The 18978-nt window shown below is 39.2% G+C and overlaps 1 protein-coding gene across 2 annotated transcripts; it reads left to right on the top strand.

Annotated features, from left to right (window-relative positions):
• Window positions 1-439: 439 nt before the first annotated feature.
• On the top strand, window positions 440-12014 carry LOC133738940 (autophagy-related protein 2). 2 transcript variants are annotated; one of them, XM_062166629.1, is made up of 14 exons: window positions 440-946; window positions 1569-2644; window positions 2895-3043; window positions 3508-3680; window positions 3780-6977; window positions 7065-7177; window positions 7485-7692; window positions 8946-9059; window positions 9545-9652; window positions 9753-9885; window positions 10469-10671; window positions 10970-11166; window positions 11280-11354; window positions 11449-12014. In XM_062166629.1, the coding sequence occupies exons 1-13, from the start codon at window positions 749-751 to the stop codon at window positions 11350-11352; spliced, it is 5943 nt and encodes a 1980-aa protein (XP_062022613.1). In that variant the 5' UTR covers window positions 440-748; the 3' UTR covers window positions 11353-11354; window positions 11449-12014. The 2 variants fall into 2 exon arrangements, with proteins under 2 accessions (XP_062022613.1, XP_062022612.1); XM_062166628.1 differs by having other exon boundaries at window positions 11277-11354.
• The last annotated feature ends 6964 nt before the right edge of the window (window positions 12015-18978 follow it).

Here is an 18978-nt window from a genome sequence, read left to right as displayed (position 1 = left end):
GTTATAATATGAGACTATTAAAGAGAGTTCTGGTGTATGCATCTGTGTGGTTGATCAACAATAAAAAGTCTACTCTAGTGTTATAAGTTTCTTGTACAAGAGAATAAGTTTCTTTTCTTGTAGATTCCTGCAGATAACAGTTCATGGCAGACGAAGGAGAAGAGAAAGCAACAAACCAGGTCAGAATGCACCAGTGTAAAGTTTACCTTGCCACCGAAGGAGCTTCTTACTTAACCGTTCCTTTATCTTTTGACAGATCATCATCAACACACTAATTAATACATTAATTTTTTTAAAAATATCTATACTTTTTGTTGGAATTCTTACCAACATCCTATTTAATAATCAGTACTTCAATTTGAGAAGGATTCTATAGTTTGTCGTTTTTTTTGGCACAAAGCGTATCAAGTAGACACCCATATATATAAAGTAGCCGAAATTAAAAACCCCGGGAGACGCCGACGCGGAAAAAGCAAACGCAGAAAGAAACACACAACCAAAAGGGCTCTTCCTCTCTCGGCGACTCGTCGTCCTCCTTCCCACCAAACTTCTCTCTCTCTCTCTCTCTCTCTCTCTCTTTCTCTCCCTATTTCCTCAAAACACCTCATCAAAATCAAAACCTCAGAAACCAAAATCTCCAAGAGGGCTTCGCCAAAACGCAGCGTTTCGCGGCCCTCCCAAACCCTAAATTCGTGGAATTTCGAAATTCCAAGGCGGCGTCTCTCTGTCCTCGCCGGCGGCGGCGGCCATGTGGAACATCGCGAAGTCGGCGGAGGCGATGTTCTCGCGGTGGGCCGTCAAGCGGGTCTGCAAGTTCGTGTTGAAGAAGAAGCTGGGCCAGTTCATTCTCGGCGACATCGATGTCGATCAGCTCGACGTTCAGTTCGCCGACGGCACCATTCAGCTCAGCGACCTCGCCCTCAACGTCGATTTTCTTAACCAGAAGGTAACTCTCTTTCGGTTTCGGAATCACCTCTTCTTTGTTTTGTTGAGTTGATCATAAAGCAGAGCAGGAGAATTGTTCCAGTTGTTTTTGTTTATAGATATCGGAAATTTTCGTCTTTCGATTAGAAGTCTGTGATTAACACCATTGAGTTAACCATGTATAGGGATATAGAAGGAACCAAATAATGAGAATTCAGTTAGGGATTTGTTAAATTCTATATTAATTCGACCTAAAGCTTATATGTAGTTATTATATTGACATGGTTTGAGTTTCGTTAGCTTCCATTTGGGTGATTTTGCGCGCATGTAAACTTTGGTTGCTTGGAGAACACTCTATTGAGCATAAACATACAGATAATGGATACCTTTGTGGATTGAATGTTACCGACACTTGTTTTGTTATACTGATAAGAATATGTGAATTTTACTTTAATTAACTGGCTGCTAAAGACCAATATCAGTGTAATTGGCTCAGATAATTCTGTTGTTGCTAAAGTTGGTGAGGTTTTTATATGTTAAGTTATGATGGAGTCTAGAGACCTTTTGTACTTTTTGTGGTTAAGTTTGACCTTTATATAACTTTGCTTAATTCTATTCCTTTGTTACGGCAAATGTTTTTCCAGATTGGTGCAGCAGCATCAATGATGATAAAAGAAGGATCTATTGGTTCACTATTAGTTAGGATGCCTTGGAAGGGTAATGGTTGTGAGGTTGAAGTGGATGAGCTTGAGCTTGTGCTAGCTCCATGTACAGAGAAGAATTCTCCAGCTACAGCTGAAAGTGGTAACCAGAACCAAGATAGTAGTAACCCCGGGAAGTTTGATGCTGATATGCCGGACAATGCCACAAAATCTGCTTCCAGGGATGTGCATGAAGGTGTTAAAACCATTGCAAAGATGGTAAAGTGGTTGCTTACCAGCTTCCACGTAAGGATAAAAAGGTTGATTGTTGCCTTTGATCCTTGTTTAGAGAAGAACGGAAAGACATCAGGATGTCGCTCAACCTTGGTTCTTCGAATATCAGAAACAGAATGTGGAACAGGTGTTTCTGAAGATACTAATCAAAATGCTGATGCAAGAACTGAGAACTTTCTGGGGAATAGTCAACTAACCACCTTTGTCAAGTTTCAAGGAGCAGTACTTGAACTGCTTCAAATGGATGATGTTGATAATCAAAAATGTATTCCATGTGTGACAGAAAGAACATTTGGTGAACTTTTTTCAGGGGGACGTCCTCCAGGTGTTACCACTCCAATCATGATTGGGAAAAGAGGTGGATTTTCAGGGAACTTAAAATTAAGTATTCCTTGGAAGAATGGATCTCTAGACATAGGGAAAGTGGATGCAGATGCTTTTATTGAACCTGTAGAATTAAGATTTCAACCAAGCACCATCAAATGGCTTTTACTTGCTTGGGAAGTATGCAAAAGTATGGAGAGGGATCGGAGCAATCATATGCCAACTGATTCTATTTTCCTTGATTCAGCATCTCACTTTGCTTCAACAATATCTGCTTGTTCTGCAACAGATAAGGTGACGCCAGTTCGTGGTAGTTTGCCCACCGAGTCCGCTTCTTTGACACTTCAAGAATCATTAACCGAAGGTCTGCTACCCGGGTCACGTGTTATATCAGATTGGGTACCATTTTATATGAATAATAGTAGAAGCCATGGTATGGAAGAACTTGATTTTGGGGCAAGGTTAGTATTTTTAACCTGCTGTCAGTGTTTTTATCTTATTTTTAGTAGAAAGGAAGTACCATTGGCACACTTTCTGCATCTATTGTTAGGGTTGTTTTAGTTTTATTTATTTTTTATTTTTTTATATCTTTGATTAGCTTTTTTTTCCTTTTCCATTATGGTTGTTACTATTATGCATGTAGCATAAGCATACCAGACACCTGTTGCAGACCTAACACCTTCTCATCGGTCATATTCAAATTTTGTGCAGTGTGGACCAGTTTTTTGAATGCTTTGATGGAATGAGAAGTTCCCAGTCAGCATTAGGAAGTAGTGGAATGTGGAATTGGACATGTTCTGTTGTCAGTGCTATCACAGCTGTATCCAGCCTTGCTTCTGGATCTTTGCATGTTGCCCCTGGTAAGTGCAATTTTACTATATTGATTTATCACTTACTTTCTATTCAAGCTCTGTGTCACTTGATCACATCATATCAGAAATATTTATGGTGTCAACTTGTTGTAAATGCTGTTTCTATTTGCATGATTTATGATTAATGTTGTATAGTTGGCAGAATTCACAACACCCAGCTGGGAAAGAAATTGTTTGTAACTTTGCATAAAAAAATTATATTTTAAACTTTGATTACTTAAATTATTGAATAGTTTACATCATCCTCCAAGAAGAGCATGAAAGAAACTTAAATAAGAAGACAAATAAACAAAAATGTTAGGCGGTGGAGGAAAACATGGACATGATTTGTTGATCTGTGATGTTTCTACTCTGATATTTGTTCCATGCTAGTAGGTTTTCAGGCTGTTCATTATTCAGTATTTTATCTAGACATTTGTCTCTGGAACTCTGATTTTAATTTATGTGTACAGAACAGCAGCCAGTTGAAACCAATCTTAAAGCAACTTTAGCTGGGATTTCTGTTGTATTTCCATTCCAAGATGAAAACCAGAATCATTTGTGTGATACAAAGGGTGATTTAGGTTCTAGTTCAGATGTTCTATATCTATGTGTAGAATGCCGAGATATCCTTCTTGCTATGCAGGTAATAACTGTGTTTCAGGAATATCTTTATCTTTTGACTTTGAAATCTACACTCAACATGATTCCCAGTTGCACTAACTTGAAACTATTTATTCAACAGGTGTCTTCTCGGCATATGAGGTTTGAAGGAACAATGGACTATATTGAGGTTGCCAATTACGCAAGTCATAAAGACGGTACCTTGGAGTTGGGTTTGCAAGGGTGTAACAACAAGGTTAAAAGCCAAACTTCTTCAATTCAACATCTTCAAGCCGATGTTCAAAGTGTTCTTCCTTTGCATGCCTCATCTTATTATTCGGCTGAATCAAATGGTTTAGCTGCTGAAGGTTTTCCATTTGGATATAGGGATGATTTAGTCAGAATTACATTGCTTAAAACTTCAGGTGTCACTTATTGTCAATGTACTGTCAGTTCTAGTTCATCTGATGGGAGTTCAACTGGGCCTACATCATTTTCACTGAAACTGCCACACTTTGTTTTCTGGGTGGACTTCTCTTTGCTAAATATTCTGTTAGAACTGTTGAAGGAAATTGGAAAGACTGTTGAAGTGAATGACCAGGCCGAGTTTTCTTCGGAGGCCTCTAATAAGATCCATGGATCATCTCATAGGGACCTTAGAAGAGCTTCTAGTTGTGTTACAACCTTGTCTTCAACAGATAGTGTGCGAGGTGATATATTTATCCCTAATGCACGGATAATTCTTTGTTTACGTTCCAATGGTGGTGAAACTGTTAGAAGCTTCTCCTCCTGGGATCAATTTGTTGCTCTGGAATTTACTTCACCTTCGACTTGTGACAAAGGCATGATTCAAGACCATGGTCCTACCTTTGATGCAAGTTCAGAGAAAAGGTATTCTTCAACTGTCACACGTTCTTTACAGTTGAATGTTGGTGATCTTGATGTTTTCCTGGTCAGTCCTCGAAGTAAAGATAATGCAGAAATCAGATCTGGCAAGATGCAGAGGCTAACACTTACTGCACAAAAAGTAATGTCTGTCAGCAACAGAAAAGGCAGTCTTTCTGTCATTAGTATGCTTTGGCAAGAGGGTTATGTGACTGGTCCTTGGATAGCAAAGAAAGCTAAGTGCCTCGCTACTTTTGAGGAATCAAAGAGCATTTCCAAATTTGTGGGAAAAGATCACGAGTTTGCTTCTGTATCTACTGTGAAAGATCTTAAGGATTTAAGCTCCCAAACACGACAAGAGATTATTTTGAGCTCTGCATTTTTCCTACATGTTTGTCTACCTGCTGTTACAATAAAGTTAGACAATCCTCAATATAAAGAGTTGTGTCATCTTTTGGATGAAGTGATGAATGACATATCTGGTGTGGATCTCGATTCTATCAATGATAAGGCAGAATCTTCCATGCCTCAGACATCTATCCTTGTGGACTGTGATTCTGTTGAAATATTGATTAACTTGGATGTGAAGGAGACTGTCCCAGGCTCAATGCAGAGTGAACTTCCTGGGACGTGGAATCGTCTAAGACTGAAAGTTCAGAAGCTTGAAATGCTATCTGTTTCGAATATTGGAGGTATTCCAGGTGCCACTTTTTTCTGGCTGGCACACGGTGAAGGCAAATTGTGGGGTTCTATCACTAGTATTCCTGATCAGGAGTTTCTTCTGATCACATGTAGCAACTCGACAATGAAACGTGGCGATGGAGGAGGTTCAAATGCATTATCATCGATATTTGCTGGTTCTGATATTGTACATCTGTGGGATCCTACAGGTTTTCATGGTTCTACATCTATAACAGTCAGATGTGCCACAATTGTTGCTGTTGGGGGTCGCTTGGATTGGCCGGATGCACTATGCTCCTTTTTCATTATTCCTTCTGAAATTGAACAAGCAGAGGACAAGTGTAATCAAAAGGACGATGCACCTCGTGGATCTTCTTTTGTGCTTAACTTGGTTGATATTGGATTAAGCTATGAACCCTACCAAAAGAATATGGTGGTCAGGAGTGAAGACTCAGGGTCCAGTTGTTCGTCTGTCAAAGAGACATGTGAAGAATATGTTTCTTGTCTTTTGGCTGCATCTTCCTTGAATCTTTCAACTTCAACCGTGGGAGATTCCACAGAAATGAATTACAAAATTAGAGTGCGAGATCTTGGGCTTCTTCTCCGTGTATTGTTAAAGCCTGAGGATATTGGTGGCACTTACAGTGCAGAGCATCTTCACAAGATTGGGTATGTTAAAGTTGCAAGGGAGGCACTCGTTGAAGCAAATTTGAGAACTAATTGTAAAAATGGTCTTCTCTGGGAGGTAGAATGTTCAAAGTCCCACATTTTTGTGGAAACATGCCATGACACAATGTCTAGTCTGATTCGTTTGGCTGCTCAAATCCAACAGCTATTTGCTCCTGACCTGGAGGAATCAATTGTGCATTTGCAGACAAGGTGGAATAAATTTCAGCAGGAACAAGAGAGGAGAGGTTTGGCTGATGAAATCAGGATATTCGATAGTGAGTCTCCAACTGCTCAATTACACACGTCTGGTCTAGTTACAGAGAGAGAGCCTCAGTTGGTTGGGTTAATGGATGAGATATCAGAAGATGCATTTCGAGATAATAATCACACCTACCAATATGACTCTTCTGAGTCACAAATTGGTATATCATCTGATGAGGACCTTGGAGAGGCGTGTTACTCACGTATTGGAACTCCTGATATTTTCTTGCCTGGTACATCTTATGATGGGTCAGTGCCATCAGTTGAATCAGAAAGTAGTCAAACATCATTCCTACAAGAAGGTAATGTTTTGGAGTTAATAGAAGGGTATTGTTTATCTGAGTTACGACGACCTCTCTCGGAATTGTCTGTTGGCAGGCAATCATCTCAGGAGATTGTGAAATCCCAGTCCAAGAATGCCAGAATTGGAGATGGGTCAAGAGAAAATCATGGATGGTATGGCACCTCCGTAAAAATTTTAGAAAATCATATTCCAGAAACGAGTGAAAGTGGTAAGGAACAATTTGTCGAAGACAAGCTTCCTTCCACTGGCATTACAAATTGCAATGATCTAGGGAAAGCAATTGGACGTGTACTCCTTAAGAACATTGATGTTAGATGGAGAATGCTTGCTGGCTCTGACTGGCATGATTCTAGAGCAACTGGTCAGCGGTCGGGGGATTTTACTGGAAGGGATGCTACCGTATGCCTGGAGTTCTCACTATGTGGGATGGAATTTCAATATGACGTTTTCCCAGTTGGTGGAATATGTGTATCCAAGCTTTCTCTTTCGGTTCAAGACTTTTATCTATATGATAAGAGCAAAGATGCTCCTTGGAAACTGGTAAGCTTTTTATACTTTAATCACCAAACTTATAGTTCTTGGGCCTTACAGAACAGATTAAATTTATATTGCCTTTTGGATTGGAAGGTGCTAGGACATTATCATTCAAAGGATCATCCTCGGAAATCATCTTCAAAAGGATTCAAGCTGGACTTAGAAGCGGTCAGACCAGATCCTCTGACACCTCTCGAAGAATATAGGTATTCAATCTTTATGTTCTACAATTACTTGGTTAATAAGGGGGCTGTAGCGGGATCCTTAATATATGTATCTGCCTTGTTATTCAGAATTGTGATGTCTTATAAGGATTATTAGCTTAATAACACTTAGGTATTTATGTGTTGTGAACCGGTGAACAATGGTTATATCTGCATTGCTATTCAAATTTTTGTTTTCCTGTCAATAATTTTATATTACATTTTATTGTTATTCTTTTTCTGTTAATTTTCATGGAAAGACACAGTGGTGTAACAGGGGTTGTTGCTTTTTGTATTTCTTCCCTCATAGGTTGCGAGTCGCATTCCTTCCCATGTTGTTACATCTTCACCAGTGCCAGCTTGATTTTTTCATTGGCTTCTTTGGCCCAAAGAGCTCTTCAGTTGATCAGTCTTCAGGTTGTTATCAAGATCCAGATGGTTCAAAAGTGTTGCCAACAAAGAGTAATAATCTTGCAGGGCATGACATTGCAGAGGAGGCATTTCTTCCTTACTTTCAGGCAAGTTTTGTTTCCACTTCTTCCTGGAGTTCCTTGAGTTTTATCCTACATCCCTTATTTTGTCCTTCAGAGATTAGGTCCTGACATGTTCTTTCCCATGATGATATATTATATTAAGAATATAAAAGGGTTCACCATAGCATGTGATAATATATTCTCTTTAGCTTAATAATCCTTTCCACAAATTATTAAGCTATGTGACCCAGATCGTTGAGGCTACTGAGGTCCTCGAGCTTGTATTCTTCCAGGCAACTTGGTCTTTTTAGAGCCACATCATTATATATATATATATATATATATATATATATATATATATATATATATATATATATATATATATATATATATATATATACGAAAATGTTCTGAAGAGGACGTCCGCACTGTTGCTAAAGTGCGGACGTCGCCGCTGCAGCTCGGCTCGGGGTTCGACGGAGCGGCGGGGCTTGGCGGACGGACGGCAGGGGTCGGACGGAGCGGTCTGCACTCGGTGGAGTCGCCAGCGACGGGGTTGCAGCTCACTGCAGAAAACCTGCAGTTGCAGGTCGGGTTGCTGCCCAGAACCTGCAACCCCGACCTCGAACGCTGCCCAGAACCGTCCGGGATGCCTCCGGCCTCCCTCCTGCAAGCCGCGCGCCGCCTGGAACGCCTCAGCTGCGTCGACGTCCACACTTTAGCGAAGTGCGGATGTCCTCTTCAGAACCGGACTCATATATATATATATATATATATATATATATATATATATATATATCTACATGTATGTTAATATAGTAGTTATTGCCTCTACAGATGAGAGAAAACCCAAAGGGGAGAAAGGGAGAGAAAAGTAGGGAAAGACATAATATAAGAATGGCATCACATCATCCTGCTCATTCACGAACAATTAATGAAACTTGTGGGACTTAAGTATGCAGAAATCTCTATGCTCCTCACTATTCAGTTATTCCTCAAGTCCAAGTACTACACTAGACATAAAGGATTACACTAGTTTGTGTCTCCACATCTCTCTTTTCAACTCAACAACTATGTGAGCTATTAGTAGTTCGACACCAGTTACATGGTTCTTAATTACTCATGAGAATGGTAGCCTGACACAGAGGATAGTTTACTTTGATTCAAAAAAATTTAGGATTGTGCTTTTTATTTTGCTGAACTTTTATATTTCTTTTTTTTCTTTCCTTACTATGTGGATTTTGATGTGTGCAGTTACATGTACTAACTGTTTTAGAGTTTCATATTTCCCTCTTCAGAAGTTCGATATATGGCCTATTCTTGTTAGGGTGGACTACAGTCCCAGTCGTGTTGATCTGGCAGCATTAAGAGGCGGGAAGTATGTAGAACTTGTAAATATTGTCCCATGGAAGGTAAATTTGCTTTTTGTCTCGAGTCTGTTTATCTTTATGGAGTTTTATTCAATAGAAAACTAGATCTTACTTTTTTGTGAAAAGAAACTAAATCGAATGACAATCTTTGTGAAAACAAGTCTGTACTCCTAAAGTCGATTGTGAAAAGAAACAAAACATTTGACCATCCCATAAAGATTCTCTTGTTTGCTGCTGGTATCATTTCTTTGTGACATTTATCCTCCCATGTAAGACATGACAGCTTCTAGTGTCAACTAATCTCTCTGGATTGTTGAGATCTAAGCCCTGACCTGTTTACTTGTCGAGCCCAGTTAGGAAAGTAAAAACGTAGCTATTGATCTCTTGAAAGCTTTTATTAATCATATGTTTGTGAATTCTGTAGTCCTGATAACTAATACCTGTATTCTGTGTTTTATTGTTTAAATTTAAACTTGCTCGAGATGTATGAAAGAATTCACTGACCATACTTCCACAAATAAATGCAGGGGGTCGAGCTACAGCTTAAACGTGTTCATGCCGTTGGTATTTATGGCTGGGGTAGTGTATGTGAAACAATTATAGGGGAGTGGTTAGAAGACATCTCTCAAAATCAGGTTTTTGTAGCTTTGTTTGTACTTCTTGATTCTTGATGATTGCTATCCTCTTGCAATTAATTGTGTATTTATAATGAGCCATTGAATTTTTAAAATGTAGATTCATAAAATATTGCAAGGTCTTCCTACCATTCGATCATTGGTTGCTGTTGGTGCCGGTGCAGCAAAGCTGGTTTCTTTGCCAGTTGAGCACTATAGGAAGGACAAGAGGGTAGTCAAGGGAATGCAAAGAGGTGAGTTCAATTCCGTGAAATGTCTGTGTAGTGAATGTGTATGCATCTGTATCATTCTTGGTGTTAGTATTTTTAATTTTTGTGCAAGATGTGTTGGTTGAAGTTCTAAAAAGAACTTGGATTCGGATCCTATCTTAAAGAGATATACAGTATAGAGTGAACCTAGAGAAACTTATTTACAATAGGAATTAACCTGAAGGTGGTCTTATAATTCTTGTCTCAGTTCTAAACCATCAGCAACCAATGATCGAATGGTTTAGAACTGAGTCAAGAATTATTCTTGGTGTTGGTACTTTTAATTTTTATGCAAGATGTGTTGGTTGAAGTTCTAAAAAGAACTTGGATTCGGATCCTAGTCTTAAAGAGATATACAGTATAGAGTGAACCTAGAGAAACTTATTTACAATAGGAATTAACCTGAAGGTGGTCTTATAATTCTTGACTCAGTTCTAAACTATCTAAAGCTTACCAACTTTGAGTAGAAAATTGATATTTTCTGTTCATTCTATGCTATGTAGCAGTATGTTGCTTACTGGTAGCATGATGCTTCTTGGTGTTCTTAACATAGAAAATTTCGTTACAGGTACAATTGCATTTCTTAGAAGTATTTCTCTTGAAGCTGTTGGGCTTGGAGTACATTTAGCAGCTGGGGCTCATGATATTTTGCTCCAAGCTGAATATTTGCTTACAAGCATTCCTCCTTCTGTACCCTGGTCAGCACCACATAGAGTAAAATCCAGTGCTAGATCCAATCAACCTAAAGATGCCCAACAAGGAATTCATCAGGTAGTATTCCAACAATTGGTAATCATTACACTAAGTTAGCTTTCTTCTTTTTGGTTGCTTCCAACTTAGATTTATTTCTTTCTCAGAATTCCTCTTTTTGTTACTTTTATATTCTGCTGCTTCTACTGTAGTTACAGTTTGTTTTGCTATCTATTAAGGTAGTCTATTACAACATTTTAAGTTCAAATTGTGGTGCGGAAGAAGTGCTCATGAACTGCCTCCATTCTCATTGTGTCCTCTATGATCTCTGTTGTTAGCTTGATAGTGTGTTTGATGCTAATGGAATATGCTTTGACAGGCCTATGAAAGTCTCAGTGATGGCTTGGGGAAATCTGCTTCTGCCTTGGTTCGGACGCCCCTGAAAAAATATCAGCGTGGAGCTGGTGCTGGGTCAGCTCTGGCATCTGCTGTTCGGGCAGTCCCTGCAGCTGCTATAGCTCCAGCCTCTGCATGTGCAAGTGCTGTACATTGTGCTCTTCTTGGCTTCAGAAATAGGTTAGTTTGTATCCTTGATTTGTATATCTGGATAGTGTGTAGATCATTTCCTAATATAGTAATTATTAAGCACTCTAACCTCTTGAGACAAAACTAATTATTTTGCTTAGCAGCCTTGATCCTGAGCGTAAGAAAGAGTCTATGGAGAAATATCTAGGCCCCCCTCAGCCATGGGAACAAAACTGATGGTTCGACATTTTAATCGACACTTAATTTTTTCCTTCATTGCCATCACATGGAATCCTAAATTGGTAATTGACTCTTCTTTGTTTTATAATGTAGGTTTATTAAATGGTGACTAGAATTTTGAGCTTTTGCTCCCCCTGGGGTATAGAGGAGGATCAGTAATGAACCCTCTATCTCTATACCAAGACCTATCCATCTTGTGAGTTGAACTTGCTGGTATATGGGATCAAGGCATCAAGCGAAGGTGAAGGATTGGTTCAGGTGTACAGTTACTATAAGAAGACCTATCCATCGTGTGAGTCCAACTTGCTGGTATATGGATTCAAAAAAAAGTTGTACAGGTACCGGGACGATTGCTTCAAGGTGTACAGTTGGTGGAACTATTGATCAGATTCTTTCCATTGCAACAAGACCGTAGGTAGTTTTTACAGTAGGACTTCGCTATACTGACAATTCTTGTAGATATGTATTTTTCTTTTTTTTTTCTTTTTGAGTGAATTGTACATATGTATTTGAGTGGCATAGTTAGTTAGATTCCTATTGTTATTCATTCAAAGTTGTAAATATTCATTCAAAAGTTATTTATCAATGAGCTATGCTGGCAGTCCCCGATAGATTTGTTGTGGTCTGTGGGTGTTTATGCTCTTTGTTGGTAGTCAAAAGTCAGAAGTGCGTGCAAGTGCGTACAACCTTAATCTTTCTTATGCTTCTGTATTTGCTAGTTCAAAACTAATTAAAATAGAGAGAATTGTTATTAGGAGAAAAAAAAAATACAACATCGAGCCGTAGACGGTTGAGAATCATTGGTAGGATTTGCAATGGGGAGGCTGATCCGTTTTGATCAAATGGCGTTGCATCAAAAGGAGAGCAACGGATCTAATTGGTGTTGGAGATAAGGAAGAGGATTATTTTCCGTCAGTTCACCTTCTCACCGGTGGTGGAACCGGATCTTACTTTTGTTTTCTATATATGATAAAGCTGTTGTTGATGGAGAAACTGGGGCTGTCTTTGTTTGCTCTGGCAGGGACTAGGGCTTATACTAGTGCATTTTTTCAAGCTAGGTGACAAGATTGGGAAGGACAAGCGGTCAACGCCGGGGGTAGTGATTACGGAGCAATTCCGAGAAGGTTTGATGGTGGCAGGGTTGCTGCAGGGTCTGGCGAATCCGATGGAGCTTTTGGGAATTACTTTACTACTGTAGGTGTGCCGGCCGACAAGGTTCTTCCTTCGGCCTGGAGGAGGTGGTTGCCAACTCTAGGTGGTCATAAGCACTCTGCTGAGGTTGAACTTGTGCGTCCGGGGTATAAATGGCCCAGTGGCAACGCTGAAGGAGGCTGATGAGATAGCCGTAGCTATTCCACATGAGAATGGGAAACTCACTATATCTCCTCCAAAGAAGAAGACAAGAATGCCTAAAGGTGTGAAGAATAAACAAAATAGGAGGGGGTGCTTAAACCAAAACTCTTTAAGAGCAGGAAGCGTCTGCTGCGCTGGATGCTTGGGGAGGCTCTGGCATACTCTAAGGAGGCTCCGGCTTCTTCTACTTCTCTCTGGATGGATTAGGTCGCAAAGAAAATAGGAGCTTTGTTTTCCATTATTTTTTTATTCCTTTTTGAGGTTTCTAGTTTTTTTTTTTTCCTTTGTTTTTGTAGCGTAGGCTTAAAAGGTGAGTGTTCTAGTGATGTGTTCATGTAATATACTGTGTATAACTCTTTCAACTGTTATGAGTGATTTGTCATTGTATCATTTGCTAAGCTGCATAATGGATGAGTTTTTCAACAACGAAAAAATATGTATTGCTTGTACAATAGTATAACGGATCTGGCTTCTCTAAAGTGAGGAGTCTGTAAATTTACTTCAATTTCATAAAATCTGGACTCTCTATCCAATTTAAGGGTCATGAAAATTGACATATCACTATTTCATTAATTTTTAGTTTTTAGTCTAAACCCCGGTTAACTTTCCATTAACTATAGGAAAAATAAAAAGTTTGAGATTTCTTGTCCTTGGTTACACTAACTTTCAACTCCTTTGGTTGCCGATTACCTCATCTAACTGCCCAAAAATTGAAGTTATAAACTATCGAAAGCCAAAATAAAAATTTTCGAGCTTGGTTGAATAGAACCTATAAACATTCGCGTCTTCAATATAGCCTTTCACCAATAGCATCTATGACATTGCTTGCTTGCTTTTAAGGTCAAAATCTACTGCAAGTTGTAAATTGGATCCAGAGTTCAACCTACTTAATGCTAAACCTAGAAGTGTTGTTGCTGTGCGTAGAAATAGACCTGCAAATTGGATCCAGAGCAGTTCTTTGGTTTTCGCGAGTATCATTGTTTTACCCGGATAACCAATCTAATTATAAATGAGATCTGCACTTGTATAGTTATCGATCAGATTGTCCAACATCTTAAGCTTAAACGGATGCTATAAATCTGGACTCTCTTACTTCTCTTAGGCCATCTCCAGTAAGGAGGGGCTATATTGGGTCCAGGGCTATAATTTAGCCCCCAGAAATATTATTGTTTATTCATGAACAAGTGAATCATCTCCAGTAAGGGAGGGCTAAATTTTAGCCCTTTCAAGTATTTTATGATTTTACATTATGTTTTCTAATTTGTATGATTTTATTTTATTTTAATAATATTATAATTTAGACTAAAATTAATTGTTGAGGAAAAAATTAATTTTTAAGATGTATATTTGGATGAGGTATTTATGTTGTATTATTGATAACATTTTTGAATAGATGTTTTAAGTGCCACGTGCCATTTCGGAAGCAAATATGTAGATTCCCGATTGAATGATACAAAATATTACATAAATAAATATTACATAAACTTCATTAACATGATACAAAATAAATAAATTAAAAAATACATGCACTTAAAAGAAACTAATTTATATAACTAAAATTCATCTTTATAAAATATAAAATGTATATATATATATATATATATATACAGCGCTTCTCAGCTGCGGACGTCCGCAGATTTTCCTTCGGTGCGGATTTGAGGTTTTGACCCACTTTTCGATCATATTTTCACATCTTAACCGTTCAGTTTTTAGCTCCCAATGTATAGATCACCTCTACAAAATTTCAGCCAAATCGGTGATCGTTAAGGCATCAAAAACTGCAATTTACACGAACGAACCGAATCTGCCGAACCGGAACCGTTCGTTTATATTGTTGTAAATTGCAGTTTTGGATGCCTTAACGATCACCGATTTGGCTGAAATTTTGCAGAGGTGATCTATACATTAGGACCTAAAAACTGAACGGTTAAGATGTGAAAATGTGATCGAAAAGTGGGTTAAAACCTCAAATCCGTACCTTTTTTCTTAGGTGCGGATATCCGCACCTGAGCAAAGTTATATATATATATATATATAATATTAAGTTATGCTTAATTACATACCGTTGGATTGCAAATGTTATTAATTATTGGCCATTGGATCAAACCATGCATTGCACCACACCCCTTAATTGGGCTGATTTCCGTGGGTCCCACCAAGGGCTAAAGGGCCACCCATAGGGCTAAATGTAGCTCTCTCCACCCCCCTCTCCACCTCTAGCCCTTTGGACCTTCCCTTGTTGGAGTTCATTTTTTAGCAAAAAGGGCCAAAGGTTACCTATAGCCCTCCTTATTAGAGATGGCCTTATATCTTGAGATTGTGAACCATCGAAGGTTAAAGTAGGCTAAGGTTGTTTGTTGGGAAGATCGCAAGTCTTATAGTCTTTTCCAACTCGAGAGATATTGAATTCATTTGGCCTTAATTGCATTTGTTAATAATTACGAAGACCAGATGGATGAGAATGACATGGCTTCAACTACAGAAAACTCTATCTAAAGTTTACAACTCAATATTACGTGTTTGAATAAATCGAATCACGTCAGATAAGGTAATCGACAACCAAGAAGTTGAAACTCAGTGTAAACGTGAAATCCCAAACTCTTTTTGTAATACCCCGGAAAATCCAAATTAAATTCCGTGGATTTTTAGAAATGATTTCACGATAGTGGGAGCGAGTACGAGGCTCGGAGAAGTTGTGGAATTAGTTCGAACGATTTTATTTTCGAAAACGAACGTTTTTAGGGGGTCAACAAAGTTGACTTTTTATACGTTCAAAATTTGGGAAAACTTCCTTCATGAAAGTTGTAGAGCTCGTCGATACGAGTTCGTGGACATGTGGAACGCAATATTCGGAGTTCGTATGAATAAGTTATGAATTTTTGAAAATTGGGAATTTTCTATAAATAGGAAATTTTCTGATTTTTTATTTTCATTTAAGGACGAAAAAAAGTTCTTTTTGCGGAAAAGCCCCCGGTTTCCTCCGTTCTCTCTCTTCCTTCGACCTTCAGAACCCTCGGGTTCCGACCGACCCGACCCGGCCAAACGGTGGTCCTCCGGCATCCTCCGGCCACGACCCGGCCTTCCCCGAGCTCGCCGTCGCACGCACAGCCTCCCTCTGGCCTCCCCTTGCATCGCCGCTGCCCCCAGACGTGGATCGAAGCCCCCCCCAGCCTAGCTTTTGACCCGATCGGATCTTGGCCGTGCCGGCGTTGCACGGGCCGATCCTCCCCATTTTCGTGATCTCCTCCTTCCCCTGATCATCCTCATATCCTCCTTGCTTGACGATTTGGAGTGTGGAGTGAAAGATCACGAGTTGAAGATTTCGACGTCCCTGATTCAATCTGGAATCTGATCAGACGCACGAGATTAATCCAACTTCAACGCTTGATCTAGGACGATCTAGGCCGAACCAGGCTTAGCTCCAGGTATGAAAGTCGACCACCCTTTCATTTTGAACCAGTTTGTAGTTGGTCACTTTGCCATCTGAGGTGGTTGACCGGCGTTGACCGCCGCGTTGACCGCCCACTGACCACCGCTTGTGGCGGCGCATCAGACCATATTTCGAGTTTTCATTATCTAGGCGATGATCTATGCATCCATACGAGCGTTTTGATATATAACATGGTCATGTTAGAAAAAGTTGATAAATAGTGGATTTACGTTTTGACGTTACTATTTAACGTTTTTACGTTTATCTTCGGTTTACGATCTGTGAAGATCTGACCATCGGTTTTGCTTCAATTTTGGATATGTTGATCGTATGACTGTCCCGGTGACCTTGTGAGGTCACGGGCGAAGATCCGACCGTTGGATCTTCGTATAATTGAGAAATAGTGATTCGGAAGGCGATTCGTGAGAATCTGACCGTCGGATTTTCATATAATTTTGTGGAGATGTTAGTAAAAGCGATTCAGGAAGATCTGACCGTTGGATCTTCGTGATAATTTTGGAGGATGATCCTAAAGGCGATCCGTGAGGATCCGACCGTTGGATCATCATTAAATTCAGATCCGACCGTTGGATCATCGTTTAATTTGAATCTGAGCGTTGGATCGTCGTTTAATTACATATTTGAGTTGTTGGCTAAGTCAAGATCATTATTGGACTAGGTGATTGACGGTTTGAGTTGGTGGACGATTGTGGATCGTATTTTGAGCTGAATTGAAGACGCAGCGGGATTATCGAGGTGAGTAAACCTCACGTGGTTCATATTACGAACCCAATACAATTAATTGCTTTATTTTGTTGCAATCATATGAACTATTGTTGGTGTTACTAGACATTCCTGTGTGAATGTCTGTATATATATTATTACGTGAAATAATATGTATTGTTGGAGTTGTGTTGAGTTATTGTTGAGAAACAATATATTGTGAGAGATATTGAGTTTATTGTTGAGAAACAATATATTGTGAGAGGTGTTGAGTTTTATTGTTGAGGAACAATAAATTGTTGTGATCTGTGGAGATCACTAGGTCACGAGGTGACCATGGCATCTATTAGTGAATCACGCTCTCGTACCGGGCTGGTGGTTATTAATAGTATTAAATCGTAATCACGTCTGTGGCCGGACGAGTGGTTACGTTCAGTTAGAGCTCTAGTCTGTCTGCCAAATGTGGAGTGACCTTATGAGTGAAATTGAGAGTAACTCATAAGTGTCAATATATATATGGTAACCTTATGAGGGAAATTGAGAGTAACTCATAAGGGTCTATATATATATATGAGTCTGTCTACCAAATGTTGGGAAATCTTATGAGCGAATTTGAGAGTAACTCATAAGTGTCTATATATATATATGAGAGTGAGGGATCTTATGAGCTAAATTGAGAGTAACTCATAAGTGTCTATATATATATATGAGAGTGAGAAAGTAACGTGGGTTTGTGGTAGTCTTGAAATCTAATAAATCAACAGTTCTTTCTTGTTTACTCATACTGGCTGTAAAAAGCTTACCGGGTTTTGTGTTGTTGCAACTCCCGGTACACTATTCAAATTGTGTAGCGGGTAATCCTACAGGACAGGAGAACCAGGACGGTGATCGTGCGGTTAGAGCAATTGTTAGAGTTTTACAACAATTGTAAGTTGTGAGGTGTGTTATGCTCATTTGAGCTTTATAATATATTGTGAGAGTGAATTGTAATAATGAACTCGAAGTTTCGAGATTTGGTTTTTTTTGTAATTGTAATTATTCAGGTTTCGGATTTGAATTTATCATTCAAAATCCGGGGCGTGACAGTTTGGTATCAGAGCGTAAGGTGCATATTTGGTGATGTGTCAATACCTTCCGAGTGATGGCCCGTCTGCAGCGGATCCCCATCGTGTGCTCTTTGGTATTGGCTAAGTCATTGGGTATGCGTGAGTGTTGGGAGTTGTTTAGGCCGCTAGGTCGTTTAGGGAACGTGAATACCTTCCCTATAGTATTGACTTGGTTAATATGAATTTGTATTTGACTTATACTGTGTTTTAAGTGTTATACATGTATTAGCCAAGCATACTATACTCCTTAGGTGATGGATATTCGAAGGGGTTGTACTTAGAACCTTACAGTTGTCTTGTAGGTTCGTATGGGAATAAGTTCAGTGGCCGCGAGTTACAATCCTTGAGGAATAGGAACCTCTTGATTCAACTCTGTTAAGTCAACGAGGATTGTTTTATGGAGATGAGGTTCTTTTGATTGTTGAAGTGTTTGGTTGAAGGCATGGTGTGGACCTATGCTCGTCTGTAATGTGGATACGAGTATTAATCGATGGTAATTTTGCCTTTTTAAGTTGAATATACTAATGTTCTTGAATAGATTCTTGACTCATGTGGAGTTGTGAGTAGTGTTGCGGTTAGGGAAGGAATTATTGCGGTTACTTCTTCCTTGTGCTTGTAAGTTGTTAAGCAGGGTTTAAGGTGCGAGACAAGAATTTTATTTTGTGCTCGATGGTTAGAGATGAGAGACCATTGTTTTGGGTTGTCGTTGAGTACTATAATTCCTTCAGAATCAAGATTGTTGGTAGAATTGGAATTAGTAGTAGTTTTGGTGATTCTGAATTTGAATTGAGTTCGCGAGATGTGTCTTATATACGTGGTTGATGTTGCTTGCATCATTTTGGAACGATACGTTACGATTCACAAGGAAAACTGGATTTGAAATTTATTCATTTGAACACCATGGGTTGATGACCTGACCGTGACTTGTGAATATAGTTTTGTTCAAGTGAATGAAATTGAATTTTGTGGCCTTTGTGTGGTGAACTAGTTTTCTTAAGTTTTGGATCGTAG

This window comes from Rosa rugosa, chromosome 3 (genome assembly GCF_958449725.1).
Source record: "Rosa rugosa chromosome 3, drRosRugo1.1, whole genome shotgun sequence".
In the NCBI taxonomy this organism is placed as follows: domain Eukaryota; kingdom Viridiplantae; phylum Streptophyta; class Magnoliopsida; order Rosales; family Rosaceae; genus Rosa; species Rosa rugosa.
The sequence above is the reverse complement of the archived record's forward strand: the minus strand, read 5'-3'. Positions and strand labels throughout refer to the sequence as shown.

What these genes read in the sequence shown, in the direction of transcription:
- LOC133738940 (XM_062166628.1), top strand. Translation starts at nt 749, where the DNA reads ATGTGGAACATCGCGAAGTCGGCGGAGGCGATGTTCTCGCGGTGGGCC. An exon ending in CATTTCTTCCTTACTTTCAG is followed by an intron (nt 7,693 to 8,945) that starts GCAAGTTTTGTT and finishes TTCCCTCTTCAG; the next exon opens with AAGTTCGATATATGGCCTAT. An exon ending in TAAATATTGTCCCATGGAAG is followed by an intron (nt 9,060 to 9,544) that starts GTAAATTTGCTT and finishes AAATAAATGCAG; the next exon opens with GGGGTCGAGCTACAGCTTAA.